Source organism: Loxodonta africana, chromosome 20 (genome assembly GCF_030014295.1).
Source record: "Loxodonta africana isolate mLoxAfr1 chromosome 20, mLoxAfr1.hap2, whole genome shotgun sequence".
NCBI lineage: Eukaryota > Metazoa > Chordata > Mammalia > Proboscidea > Elephantidae > Loxodonta > Loxodonta africana.
Genome location: NC_087361.1, coordinates 49,460,322 through 49,474,659, shown reverse-complemented (window position 1 = coordinate 49,474,659; position 14,338 = coordinate 49,460,322). Strand labels below are relative to the sequence as shown.

Sequence of the window (14,338 nt, the reverse complement as noted above, 5' to 3'; positions counted from 1 at the left end):
CCCCCTGCACAATAGGATTGGACCATTGTGATCTCTTTCTTCACGATGGAATTGGACCATCATGATCTGTTTTTTCAATGAGGGTTTTTTTCATTGGCTGATTTTTAGAAGTAGACCATGAGGTCGTAGTCTGGAAGATTCCACTGAAACCTGTTCAGCATCACGGCAACACCTAAGCCTCCATTGACACATGAGTGGTGGGTTGCTTAAGGTGCGTTGGCCGGGAATTAAACCTGTGTCTTCCCCCTTGGAGGCAAGAATTCTACCACTGAGCCACCGCTGTGTTCAAGCAAAAAAAGCACTACTAGTGTGGTTTGTTGTCTACTTTTTAGAATTTCTACAAACCGCTGTCCAGAATTTTTTTAAACAGCATTTTTAGATTTATTGGACAGTGTCATTTTGTCCTTAAACTATGTGAGAATTCATTTCATGTACTAAAGACTGATTCAGTGGGATTATAGGAGAGTGGTTATATGCTCTGTGGAATAATATCAGCTCGGTGAGATGGAAACAGTGTCGGCCTGGGATTCAGTGAACCTGGTTCAAGGTCAAAGCACAAATACCAGCTGCCTGAGTGGGTTTGGACAATGACATACGTCCCCAGTGTTTGTTTTCTCTTTGAGCTCTAACACTCCATGATGGACATCTTGGTATTTTAGATAATTTTAAACACAGATGGATGTATTTTCAAAACATGCCATTTATTTATGAGACTAGTAAGCATTTGCAGCCCTGGTGGTGCAGTGGTTAAGTGCTCGGCTGCTAATCAAAAGGTCAGCAGTTTGAATCCACCAGCCGCTCCTTGTAAACCCTGTGGTTCAGTTCTATTCTGTCCTATAGAGTTGCTATAGGGTTGCTATGAGTCAGAATTGACTCAACTGCAATGGATTTTTTGTTGTCGTTGTTGTTGTTGTTAGTCAACAGTCACAGGTCACTAAATAACTTAAAGAAATGAAAGGGTGAAGCAACCTTACATTTGTATGAAACCAGCAAGTTACTAACTTCACTTCTTTCTTTTCCGCCCCAGTCATCGCTTAGGTAGCTACCTATTTACTTGGCCATGAAAATAGAAGTCAGTACCCTTCAGAAAGGAGGCATTGGGGGTACAGTCATAGAATCCTCACCTTCCATGCCAGAGATCAAGGTTGGATTCCTGGCCACTGCACCTCACATACAACCACCACCTGTCTGCCAGTGGAGGCTTGCGTGTTACTGTGATGCTGGGCAGGTTTCAATGGAGCTTCCAGAGTAAGATGGACTAGGAAGAAAGGCCTGGTGATCTCCTTCCAAAAACTAGCCAATAAAAACCCTGAGAATCACAATGGTCCTACCTGCAACCATCGTGGGGACTGGGTAGTGTTTCGTTCAGTTGTGCATGGGGTCATTATGAGTTTGGGGGGCTGACTAGACAGCAGCTAACAACAACAACCATTCAAAAATCATGTGTTAAGTGTTTGCAGTTTACAGGACATTGCACTAAATACAGAGGTTTCAAGGAGCCCTAGTGGCACAACAGTTAAGCCCTTGGCTGCTAACCTAAAGGTTGGCAGCTGAAACCTACCAAGCAGCTTTGCTGGATAAAGACCTGGTGATCTGCTTTCATGAAGGTTACAGCCGAGAAAACTCTATGGGGCTGTTCTACTCTGTCACACGGGGCCGCTATGAGTTGAAGTAAACTCGATGGCACTTAACAACAACAACAGCACAGAGGTTTCAGCAGTGGATGGCAAGAGCTGCTCTCTGCCCTCACAGGACATGGTTGATCAGAGAAAGCTGAAAACTAGACAATCGAAATACTGTGCAGTGAGGGTTATGATATAATCCCACAGTTGCCTCACAAATTTTAGGTTTTAAATAAGGACTTGTTTCTGCCTATCACTGACCGTATGTGATCCAGATGAATTATGGGAACATTCACTCCTTAGTTTAATTTTACAGTTTTCATCCAGATCGTTCCCAAAAGCAACTGTTCAACTAACTATAAAAAAAAAAAAAAAAATTATTATTATTTTTTTTTATAAAAAAAATATTTTATACGCATCTTTAATTCCACCAGGGGTCCCGTCGCCGGGTGAGAAGTCAGCTCAGATGAACAGACCTACACTTGGGGAAAAAAATGAAGTGCTAGGGTAATTATCATGGAAATGGAGAAATGCGAAATCACCCATTATTTGCGCTTCCTGTATTCTCTCCTCAGGACATCTCCTTGGTCTCTCCCATGACGATTCCAAATTCTGTGAAGAGAAATTTGGTTCCACAGAAGATAAGCGTTTAATGTCTTCCATCTTAACCAGCATTGATGCATCCAAACCCTGGTCCAAGTGCACATCTGCCACCATCACGGAATTCCTGGATGATGGCCACGGTATGTGTTGTTGAGGACAACATAAACTCACAGACAAAGCTTGGGATTATCACGAGTTTTGCCTCATTATATCCTCGTAATGCTCCACTTACCCTCTAAGACATTGGTTGTTTAGATAGTGCCAGGAAAAGGGGTAAGGGGACTGTGTCTAATGGTACGTAATGCCAGCATCTTTGGTGGCATTATAACTATGGTATTTTTGCTTTTGAACTGAAAATTTCAAAAGAGAAACAGTGTGGGAGACCACACAGAATACCTAGCCAGTGCCCTGAAAGCCTGGCTTCTGTTCCCTCGATCACCACCAGCTTCCTGTGAGAATTTCGGCAGACATTTTGAATTGTTTGTTACATGCCTGTTATAGGGGTGTAATTAAGATGTAGGTGACAATTCTGTCAGGTTTTCTTTATGGCAGCCTAGAGCCAGGAGAAGAAGCCCTGTCTAGATTTGCACTGAAAAGGAGAATTTGGTTTTATACTGACAGCAAATTCTTCTGAAAGCGGAATGAAAACTGCAGAACAGAAATAGAAAAGCAATTTGAATGATGGGAAAACGCTTTCAGAACTTTGAAAGAAAATCTGTGGCTTTATCCTTTAGATACGGGTCAAGAGTATAGCATCCTTCATTCATAAATTCTGTAAGTCTAGGATTAGCGCTGTCGGTTATAGAAAAATACCAAGGAAGTCAACATTTTTAGAAATTATAAATTCTGACCAGTAAATAATCTCTGAAACAAGCTGTTGCAAATTCTTAGCTTTCTTTATTATTTTAAAATAATAGAAGCACAGGAAGTTAGATGCCTTAGTGTTAGAAAAATGTCTTTGGAGACCAAGCCGTTCCAGCTTCTCATCTACAGAAATGAACATATTCTGATTTATTTTGTTTTCTCTGTTTTAGTATTTGCCTCTTTCAGAAACCGGTGGTTAATTTGAAAATGACAGAAATTCTCGATCGTTTTTGCATTCATATCTCACAATGTATGATTCACAGTTGGATAAAAACAATTTATGATCTGTGATAGCTGGTTTTTTCCCAGTTCCACAAAAATTGTGACTTGATACTTTATCATTTCTTTAGTGAGTTGGCCATCTTGAGTTTTGGTCAAATAATGTTAAAACAATTGATAAATTCAATTGACTTCTGCTATGCAATTCTTTGATATCGTAGCCAAAATAAGTTCCTTAACTCATTTTTGCTACTTTACTGGTAAGCTGGTAATGCTTTAGCTACTTGCTACAATTTAAATTTCACATTCCTGAAGAGAAGCCCTGGTGGCAAAGGCAGAGTAGGTAAGCCCTTGGCTGCTAACCAAAAGGTTGGCAGTTTGAATCCACCAGCCACTCCTTAGAAACGCTATGGCAACAGTTCTACTCTGTCCTATAGGGTCACTATGAGTTGGCAGTGGGTTTGGTGTTTTTTTTTTTTTTTTTTTAATTTTTTTATTGCTGAGGACAATCCAGTTCTCGCTTGATTTAAAATTTCTGCCAATACCAGATAAATACATATTTTTTTTTAGTTGAAAAGGCATTCAAATATCTCAAGAACTTAGAAAAAAGTAAAAAAAAAAAAAATCAATGTATTAGACCTTTCTCTAAGACAAATAATAGTGTGATAATTTTCTGTTTAGTTCATCAAAACGCTGATTAAATGCTGAGAAAGCCCTAAAATGAATGTTTACCTAATTATCTGCCTAGCTACATCGATCAATTCATTATCTAACTATTAAAGTCTGTTTGGGGTGGAATCTTAGCCTCCAATCTTTATATTAATTTTTGCTGTTTGTTCAGATTTTCTGAAAATGAAATAACATTAATATTTTATTTCAAAATCACACATTACACATTCCAAAAGCTTGAGCTAAACTTTGAATCACCAAATTTAGTTGCTAAGGCAGCAAATACTTATGGCTAAAATGGAACCATATATATATATTATTTTTTTTTTTTTTTTCCCTGTACAAGTATTAGGTCAGCTAATTACAATGCTGTGTGGAATTTTGTTCCTTGTTGCCATAATTTTGGAAGGATTCATTTATTTCATGTTTGTAGAATTTATGATCTTACTTTCTGTGCAGTAAATATGTTGTCTGCATTGTCTTCTTTTTTTTTTTTTTAACACTTTCTCTCTAGGAGTCCACATTCTGATTTATTTTAATTTTGCAACAAATTTTGCATATTTTATACATCTCTTCTATCTCTAGTCCACAGAATTCATGATAGAGAGCAACCAAGAAAATAATTTTAGTAGAAATAAATCTTACTCATTTGTACTGTTAAAATCTTACCTGACTTACCCATGTGCATATTAAATGCATAAATTCAATTACCAAAGCTTCCCGGGCAGAAAATTCTTATGATTTATTTATTTTGTAACTTAAATTGCCCTATCTAGATTGTCTCTCATTTTTCAATATGTTGGTTAGGCTGTCTTTTTGTTTTTTTTTTTAACCAGCAAAAAAAAATTTTCTCAGTAGCCTATAAAAAAAAATTAATAATTTCAGAATAACAAAAATCAGAGAAAGGTGGTGTGCAATGCCAAAGCTCGATCATGTCTCATTTCAGTTAGCAAACTTAGACACGCAAACAGTGGTACTCTCTGCAGTAGTTATTTATGTATTTATTTTATTGAGCTTTAGGTGAAAGTCTGCAGCTCAAGTAAATTTCTCGTTCAAAAATGTATACATATATTGTTTTGTGACATTGGTTGCAATCTCTATAATGAGACAGCACGCTCCCCCTTTCCACCCGGGGTTCCCTGTGCCCCTTCATCTAGTTGCTGTCCTTTCCTGCCTCTCATCTTGCTTTTGGACAGAAGTTGCCCATTTGGTCTTAGGTATTTGATTGAACTAGGAAGCACATTCCTCACATGTGTTATTTTTGTTTTATAGGCCTGTCTTTGTCTAAAAAGTGAGCTTTGGGAATGGTTTCAGTTCTGGGTTAGCAGAGTGTCAGGTGGCCATAGTTTTGGGGGTTCCTCCAGTCTCTGTCAGACTAATAAGTCAGGTCTTTTTTTCATGAATTTGAATCCTGTTAGGCATTTTTCTCCCGCTCGGTTGAGGACTCTCTGTTGTGATCCCTGTTAGAATGGTTGTTAATGGTAGCTGGGCACCATCTAGTTCTTCTGATCTCAGGCTGGTACAGTACTATTATTTAAATTTGAATTCAAAGAACTTAAATAACTTGACTTAAATCAGTTTGAGTGTGGCCATAAGAACTGATAAATTCTGTTTTGAGGTGGTTGATGTTCTGACATTTCAACTTCAGACCAAGCCCAAGCTGAGGGGAAATCAAACAAACATAGAAATAAGCATATCTTTGGGAGAAGATCAGACTGATACAATGAGGCCATATCATAAAACCTTTTCACTTTATTCGTAGGGTGCTACTCAGGCTGCCATTCAGAGCCCATTTATTCATATTCACACTCATTATTCAAATAGAATTTTTTATTGTTCTAAGCCACTGACAATTTTAAACCATAGAGTAGTCATTTGGGGGATGCTTCAGATGGGTAAACTGAAAGAAAGAAATGATATCATTTGCCACTAAGGGAGAAACCAGGATAACAGCAAAATGTAGTTCTGAAACATAAAAAGCAAGAAGTTTTGACCAAAGAGTCAAAGACCTTAACACACCCTTTTGGTACGGTACCTCTAAATTTCAGCATGATGCTATACTTAATACGAAGAAAAATCATTGTTAGACATTTGGCAAAGGTTAAATAGTGACATGAATATAAAGGCAGCAAAGAAAATGCTGTTTTCGAGTAGATATTCTCACAAAATATGTGCAGTTTTTAGGTGGTTCCTGAAAGAGTGCATTATTTCGGAAACCTATTTCTGCATCATATCTCACGTCTTCCCCTCCTACTCCCAGCGATGCTGGAGAAATAAGGTCTTAGGGTAAAGTTAAATTCGAAAGCCCTTGATTTATTTTTTAAATTATTAGCCATAAGTAGCTGGACCTTTGTAGCACTCAACCACGGCCAAATTTAGATTCATTAATACTGAGTGTTTCTTGATATAGTTCCAAAAAGAAACAGTTCGCAATTAGGTTATGGTTGAAAAGTCAATGTGCACATTCCAAATTCATGGTGCTTGCAGATTTGTGATTCAGAAAGGGAGAAGCTACGTCTCATGGGACCCTCTGCTTGGCCGAGATACTTGTCGACATTCTTCAGTGTTTATTTATACAAGTTTGCTCTAGGCAAGTTGGCTAGGAGCATGATCCTGGAAAGTAAAGGTAAGCACTGGCAGAGAAAATGTGCAGTGAAAGCAGATTATCAAATTTCTTTTCTCAAGAGGCTGAAGAACCTTGAAGCCAAAAGAGATAGCTGTGCCAGCTGTATGGTTAATCCCGCATTGTCAGGTGATGGGAAAAGCCACCATCTAGGTAGATAGAGCTCAAGAACACTCAAACACAGGCTGCTCAGGAAATCTGACACCTTTGAAAAATTAGCATGTAGCGTAATTAAAGAGCCAAGTTCACAGCCTCTTACTGAACACAGATGCATGCAAAATCTGGACAATGAATAAAGAAGACCAAAGCAGAATTGATGCCTTTGAATTATGATGTTGGCAAAGAATATTGAATATATCTTGGACTGCCAGAAGAACAAACAAATCTGTCCTGGAAGAAGTACAGCCAGAATGCTCCTTAGAAGCAAGGATGGTGAGACTTTGTCTCAGGTGTTTTGGACATGTTATCAGGAGGCACCATTTCCTGGAGAAGGACCTCATAATTGGTAAAGTAGACGGTCATCAAAAAAGAGGAAAACCCTCAATGAAATGGATTAACACAGTGGCTGCAAAAATGGGCCTAAGCATAACAACTGTGTGAGAATGGTGCAGGACCAGGCAGTGTTTCATTCTGTTTTCCATAGGGTTGCTATGAGTCAGAACCAACTTGATGGGACCTAACAACTCAACACAGAACTTTGGAGATAAAATGGTATTAGAAAACCAATTCTCTGAATCTGTGAAGCTAGCAGTAAGATCTTAACATGCAGTGTTTAAGATAATGCTCAAAATAATTAAAGTCCATTGTAGCTTGATTTTTGCAATGAATATATTCTTTAAAGGAGTGGGCAAATAAAGCGTAATTTAAGGCTACCTTCATGTAAAAAAAAAAAAAATTTTTTTTCATGTATATTTTAAAAATGCTGTGCTTCGTCCTTTAACGCAGAAAATTTCGAATCTAATATCCTTGGCATTATATCTGCTAAACAGTATGCCCAGTGCCTCAGGCAGAGCCCGCAAAGTATTTTGGTCAGCAACAGTTGTTTGTGCCTTCCTTTGCCAATGTCCTTGTTGGTTTATCTATCACTAGGCCCAGAGTGATTCATCAAAGAGTGGACGAATGGCACCAGTTTCTCTTTTCATGTTAGACATTCAAATAAAGACCAAAAAGAAGGTGTGCAAGCCTGGGAAGATGACAATATGAAAAGAAAAGGGAGGGTATGTAGTGCTGCCAGGCTCCTTTGCATGAGTGTCATTAAGAACATGATTGGATTTCTCTTGGCCACTGACAGTAAGTCCAATGCTCAATTTCATGCCTGTATATTGAAAAAGAAAAGAAGACAAAAACAACCACAGTGCTAGGAAATAGAGAAGAAAAGTGAAAAGAAGAAAGAAGAACCACCTTAACTGAGAATTTCCATCAGTCATTCACATGGAAGACACTTGGTGCTAGAAGTCAGACAGGTAGAACCAGAGGTTTTTCTGTCCCGTTTCCTAGGAGCGTGGCATGAGTCCCATTGTCTGTTAGCGGGCTTCTGTAGTTGTGGTGATGCTTTTTTTTTTTTTTTTTAGTTTTCCTTCTAAAATCTTTGCATTTCATTTTATAATTTTTCGCCTCACCTTAAGCATCTAACTTAACATGGATGGTGAAAAATAATAAGTATATATACAATAACCAAAACGAAACCCGTTGCCGTCGATTCCGACTCATAGCGACCCTATAGGTCAGAGTAGAACTGCCCCATAGAGTTTCCAAGGAGTGTCTGGTGGATTTGACCTGCTGACCTTTTGGTTAGCAGCTGTAGCACTTAACCACTGCACCACCAGGGTTTCTATATATGCAATGTGCATACCCATATTTCTGCTGCTTTTGTTTCAGAAACTACAAATTTATATATACAAAATGTTAAAGGATGGAGTAAGGGAGTGGGGAGAGAGGGAAGAAAGAAGGAGGGAGCAACTTGGAAATTTGGAAAACAGGACAAACAGAGAAAATGTTGACAGCAAAGCCCAGATAGGATTTCAGACTTTTAAAACTAGGTGAAAGAGATAGAGTTGAAAATAAAAGTGAAAAGAATTAAGAAAAAGTCAGAAGTAGATTGGATGCCATTAAAAAACAAACAAAAAAACCTGGTGCTGTTGAGTTGATCCTGACTCATAGTGACCCGATAGTAGAACTGCCCCATAAGATTTCCAGTGAGTGGCTGGTGGATTCAAACTGCTGACCTTCTGGTTAGCAGCCAAGCCCTTTACCACGGCACCATGAGGGCTCCTGGACTCCGTTAGAGGTCAGAATCGGTGGTACTGGAAGATTCATCAGGTTCCTCTCCCACCATCCCCCCAAACTGTACACATTTTTGAAAACGGAAAATGCGTATTCAATCCATTATTATTTAGATGTGAAATATTTTATACCATGCAATTCATAATCAGACTCTATATTGATTTTGTTGCTGTTGTTCCCTGGCACAGGTCTGCCATTTCATAGAAATCCCAGTGCCTCTTTTATTGCAAAAAGACATAATTAGGCATACAAAGGAAATAGAATGTATATTTCAAGGTCTACAAATGGACGCAGCAACAAATCCCAATATTAGAACTTTGGGGGGCGGGTAGTAAGTTAATTGCAATTTGGAAATAAATGATTTTGTTTTTAGCAAGAAAAGGCAACCCCCAGATGATCTCTAGGGAAAATTGTAAAGCTGATGGATTTTTAATAACAAAGCAAATGTGTTCATTTAATCATTAAAACAAACAAACAAACAAAAAATTTCCATATTAAGTTTTGGAGAAGAAATGCCACGTCTTGAAGTCTCTGCATTTCTGAGCTGATTTCCGATTGTTGGCATTAGATATTTATTTTCGCTCATCATCTCCTAGCGAGGTGCAATGGGTGTTGGTGACTGCAAATCTTAGGGAGCTGGTGAGTTATTTTGACTCGAGCTAAGGGAGGGGTGACATGCAACATACACGCGCACATGTGAAAAACTGTCCAGCTAACATTTGGTTACCCAGTCTTAGAGTTTGTGCTTTTCAGTGAAGAAAGCTTTCTTAAAACAGCACTTTTGAAGAATTGGACAGTGTTCTTGCTGTCTCAGAGATTTGTTGACAGTCCTCTAACATCAGCAATCTTCTAAGCATTCCCCGGTTTGCGCAACACTCTTTTTTTTATATATATAGCAATGAACATGACATCTTTCACGGAGCTCTGCAGTAAAGCCTAATCTTACTCTGTCTTCTAAACAAAGCTTATTGAGGTTTTACTATCATTCTTTCCTATTGACTTGCCGCTGATGTTTTTCATTTAACTGCATGTTTTCTCCCAAAGTTCTCTTTGGCTGCGTGCTTCTCTTTAATGCTTTTTCTGGCTTGCCTTAAGAAGCTTTACCTCTTCAAACAGCCTGGCTCTGAAGTTAAGTAGGAACTTTGCTCTTTACGCATTTTCATATAATGCTCCATCACAGGTTGACAGAGTCTACGGCGGCATTCCCTTTGAAGAGATTTGAATATAGTTTTTAAAACATTTGCAGTACATGCAAAATTTGCCAAATATTCCATCTCTCAGTGAAAAGTGTGATTTGAATATGATTTTCTTTTGTTAAATAAAAAGAATAACAAAACCCATCTAAAAGGTTGTTAAATGGATTAGGTACAGTGCTAAGTATCACATATTTCATATTTTCTTCTCCTCCCTTGTGTCACTGTTGGCTCATTTTACTCTTCCGGTACCACGGTGTAAGGAGAAACATTTCACAGATCTTGAAGATAAATTAGTGGGGGGGCGTGAGCAACAAACATGAGCAAGAACACTTAGCTAGTTAATGTTTAGACAGGAGTAGACTCTCTATTGGGACTTCTGCCATTTGGCACGACATCCACCATTTAAGGGTTTCTTATATATGCCTTGGTGGCACAGTGGTTAAACGTTTGGCTGCTGACCAAAAGGTCAGCAGTTCAAATCCACCAGCCACTCCTTGGGGCAGTTCTACTCTGTCCTATAGGGTCGCTGTGAGTTGGAATTGACTCAACGGCAATGAGTTTAGGTTTTTTTTTTTTTTTGGTTTATACATGCCCATGGAGTCCCTGGGTGGTTCAAATAGTTAACATGTTTGTCTGCTAACCAAAAGGTTGAAGGCTGGAATCCACCCAGAGATGCCTCAGAAGAAAGGCCTGGCAATCTACTTTCGAAAATCAGCCATTGGAAACCCTGTGGCAGGAGGTTATACTCTGACAAACATGTGGTCACCATGTGTCAGATCGATTCTGTGGCCACTGGTTAACTGTCTACACAGGCTTGTCCTCCAGCAGTAAAACCGGAAAGCTACCCACATGCTAAACAGAGGCAGTATGGTATGTGATGAAGAGGACAGGCTCTCGACATAAAACCCTAATAGCTATGTGACCTTGAGTAATTGATCTATCTTTTACGTTCCTCAGTTTTCCTATCTGTAAAGTAAGGAAAATAATAGAATCTGCCCCACTGGCTTCTCACGAGGATTTAATGAACTGTGTTTTTGGTGCTGAGCGCCGAGTTGATTCTAACTTATAGCAACCCTGTAGGACAGAATAGTACTGCCCCATAGGGTTTCCTAGGCTGTAATTTTTTAGGAACAGAGCACCAGATTTTTTTCTCCCGAGGAGCAGCTGCTGGATTCGAACTGCCAATCTTTCAGTTAGCAGCTGAGCTCTTAACCATTGTACCACCGGCACTCCTTAAATGAACTAGTACATGTAAAGTACTAAGAGCAATGTTACAATGATTCGTTATTATTTTTACTGTTCTAACAAAAGTGTAAATCCCAGAGTCGGGTAAACAAAAAACACAGAAAGGGGTGGGCAATATGCGTGCTGATATAGGACAGGAGGAAATTGATGGCGTTAGCTCATTGGGGCTGGAGTTTTCAGGGAATCTTTTTGGGGTAGATGAGACACATTCAGCGTTTGAATTTGCATCGTCCACTTCCCAGATTCCATTAATTTCTCATCTCACTTCTGCTTGCCCACGTACGGCCCAGGTCACCATATGATGAGAAGAGCAACCTGGTTTTGGCAGACACACTCCAAATACCCCACAAATACACATCTGAGAAAATAGCAGACACAAAAGGAAGATGGCAGAGAAGAGTCAAAAGATTGGTCGATATTCAAATTATCAAAGTTTGTTTCTTCTCTCCCATCACTCCTTTATTCTGTGAATCTTGAAAGCTTTCTATTAAAATTCTTATCAGTCTGGGAGAAATACTTTATTTAGTCTATCTCCTTCACACCCAGTTTCTTCGAGGGGAGTAACTGGGACTTTTTTTCTGTATCTCCAGTGCCGAGTTGTTTTCTCAAACTTCAGGGATACTAAAAAAATGTGTGTTTAGAGAGTGCAAAAATGAATGAGGTATCACCTTGGATGTTATTCATGGGATCAATGGGAAGCGGATAGGAAATCGGTGCATGAGGAAATTAGAAATGAAGTATAAATATAGTGCCAAGAAAGAACGCTCCCTCAGACTTGCAAAGTGTTTACTTTAATAATACGTATTTAATATATATATTATTAAATGTGTTGCTGAACCAAGTGGGTCCCTGCCCAGTGTGGTGTAAAGCCAAGAGACAAGACACACCGAGTCTTGAGGGAAAAGAAAAAAGATTTATTGCAGAGCAGCAATGCAACGAGCCAGGGGACTTGCCCGGATCTGGCTCCCTGAGCAGCGGCTAGGCTACAGCCTTTACTGGGATTCTAGTCAAGGAAGTTATACATACTCATCAGTTTTCTGGGAAATCTCATACATTGGTAATTTGAGGCAGACAGAGTGTGTGCGCAGTAAACCCTGGTGGCATAGTGGTTAAGAGCTACGTCTGCTAACCAAAAGGTCAGCTGTTCGAATCCACCAGGTGCTCCTTGGAAACTCTATGGGGTAGTTCTACCCTGCCCTATAGGGTTGCTGTGAGTCGGAATCGACTCAACGACAACGGGCTTAGTTTTTGGGTTTAGAGTGTGTGCGCAACAGTCTTAAGTTGCATGTCCAGACCGCACATAGTCCGCAGTCCAGATCTGGTTCAGGCCAGCTCTCCTTTACCATTCTGGCCTTGATTTCTTGAAACACCTGATATTTTTCTGCAAAACAAGCTAACAAAGTGGTTACAAAAGGGGCATGGGTGAGGTTAGATAAGAAACAAATACACTGGGGTGATCGTGACACAGGCCTCGGCTTCACTTTTACTGTCAGATTTCTTCTAGGTCCATCCTGATTTCTCTTAGTGTCTCAGTGTGGTGGCTGGTTTCACAGTTATGTGTTATAAAATAATTGTATTTAATTATAACACCACCAGCCACATCTCCACCAACATCCTTACTCCAGAGCTCATGCCCGTGAGAATCCTGGAGTGTAGTTGGTAGGTGCAAGGAGTCTCACGGGGCCTGGTCCCTCACTGAGTCCCTTCTCCAGCTCCTCACACTGAGATTGGTGGGTGCATGGTGATCTGAAGCCAGCTACAGCGTTGCAGTTTTAGACCCATGATCTTAGTGTTTGAGCAGTGGTCAGTCTTGGTTCTTCTTTTAGGTAACTGTCTGCTAGACCTACCACGAAAGCAGATCCTCGGCCCAGAAGAACTTCCAGGACAGACATACGATGCCTCGCAGCAGTGTAACCTGACCTTCGGGCCTGAGTACACAGTGTGTCCCGGAATGGATGTCTGCGCACGCCTGTGGTGTGCCGTGGTGCGCCAGGGCCAGATGGTGTGTCTGACCAAGAAGCTACCTGCCGTGGAAGGGACACCGTGTGGGAAGGGGAGGATCTGCCTGCAGGGCAAGTGTGTGGACAAAACCAAGAAGAAGTATTATTATTCCGTAAGTGATTCTCTTGTCACACCGTGTCTCGGGATCCAAGATCCAAAGTGCATTTCTTTGACTTCTTTGAGCACTGTCATCTGGAGGCTTTATTTCCTGCTTGAAATAATTTTCCTTTAGCTTCTGTTTTCAGTTTCATCTACAGTGGCCATTCACAGTAATCAAATATTATAGAACGTGGAGATAAATAGGTATTCCTCACTTGTTCCATTGTATCCTTTAACAATTAAATATATAACCCAGATTATATCTACTTAAGACATCAAGGAAAACGAGTTGCCTCTGATTCTGAATCAAAACATGGCAACCCCATGTGTGTCAGAGTAGAAGTCTGCTCCATAGTGTTGATGTGTTTGTATTTCAAATTATGGTGCAAATGTACACAACAAAATGTTTGCCAACTCAACAGTTTCTACGTCACAATTCAGTGACGTTGATTATACCTTTCATGTTTCACAGCCCATATCCCTGTCATTTTCCTGGTCATTCTACCACTGACATTGTAAACTCTATGCCCCTCAAGCAAAACTCTCCCTTTCCTTGTCCTTCCCACTTCCTGTAACCAATGAGAAGCTTTGGAGTCTATATATTTGTTTATTTTTGTATAAACAATGTCATACAGTATTTGTCCTTTTGTGACTGACTTATTTCACTTCATGTAATGTTTTCAAGGTTCATCCTTGCTGTGGCGTGCATCAGAACTTCATTTCTCATAAGGACATAGTAATATTCCACTAGATCTGTGTACCTCATTTTGCTTATCCATTCATTCCATAGGGTTTTCAATGGCTGATTTTTCTAAAGTAGATCACCAAGTGCCCCTGGATAGACTTCAACCTCTAACATTTTGGTTAATAGCCAAGCATATTAACCATTTGCGTCACCTAGAAAGGCCCCCAAA

At 39.7% G+C, this 14,338-nt stretch overlaps 1 protein-coding gene across 1 annotated transcript in view; it reads left to right on the top strand.

Annotated features, from left to right (window-relative positions):
* Positions 1–14,338, top strand: part of ADAMTS5 (ADAM metallopeptidase with thrombospondin type 1 motif 5) — a 64,133-nt gene that overhangs the window by 30,312 nt on the left and 19,483 nt on the right. Inside the window, exons 3-4 of the mRNA XM_003410322.4 lie at positions 2,198–2,365; positions 13,151–13,437. Of these exons, the coding sequence (XP_003410370.2) occupies positions 2,198–2,365; positions 13,151–13,437 (455 nt within the window). The remainder of the gene's footprint in view (positions 1–2,197; positions 2,366–13,150; positions 13,438–14,338) is intronic.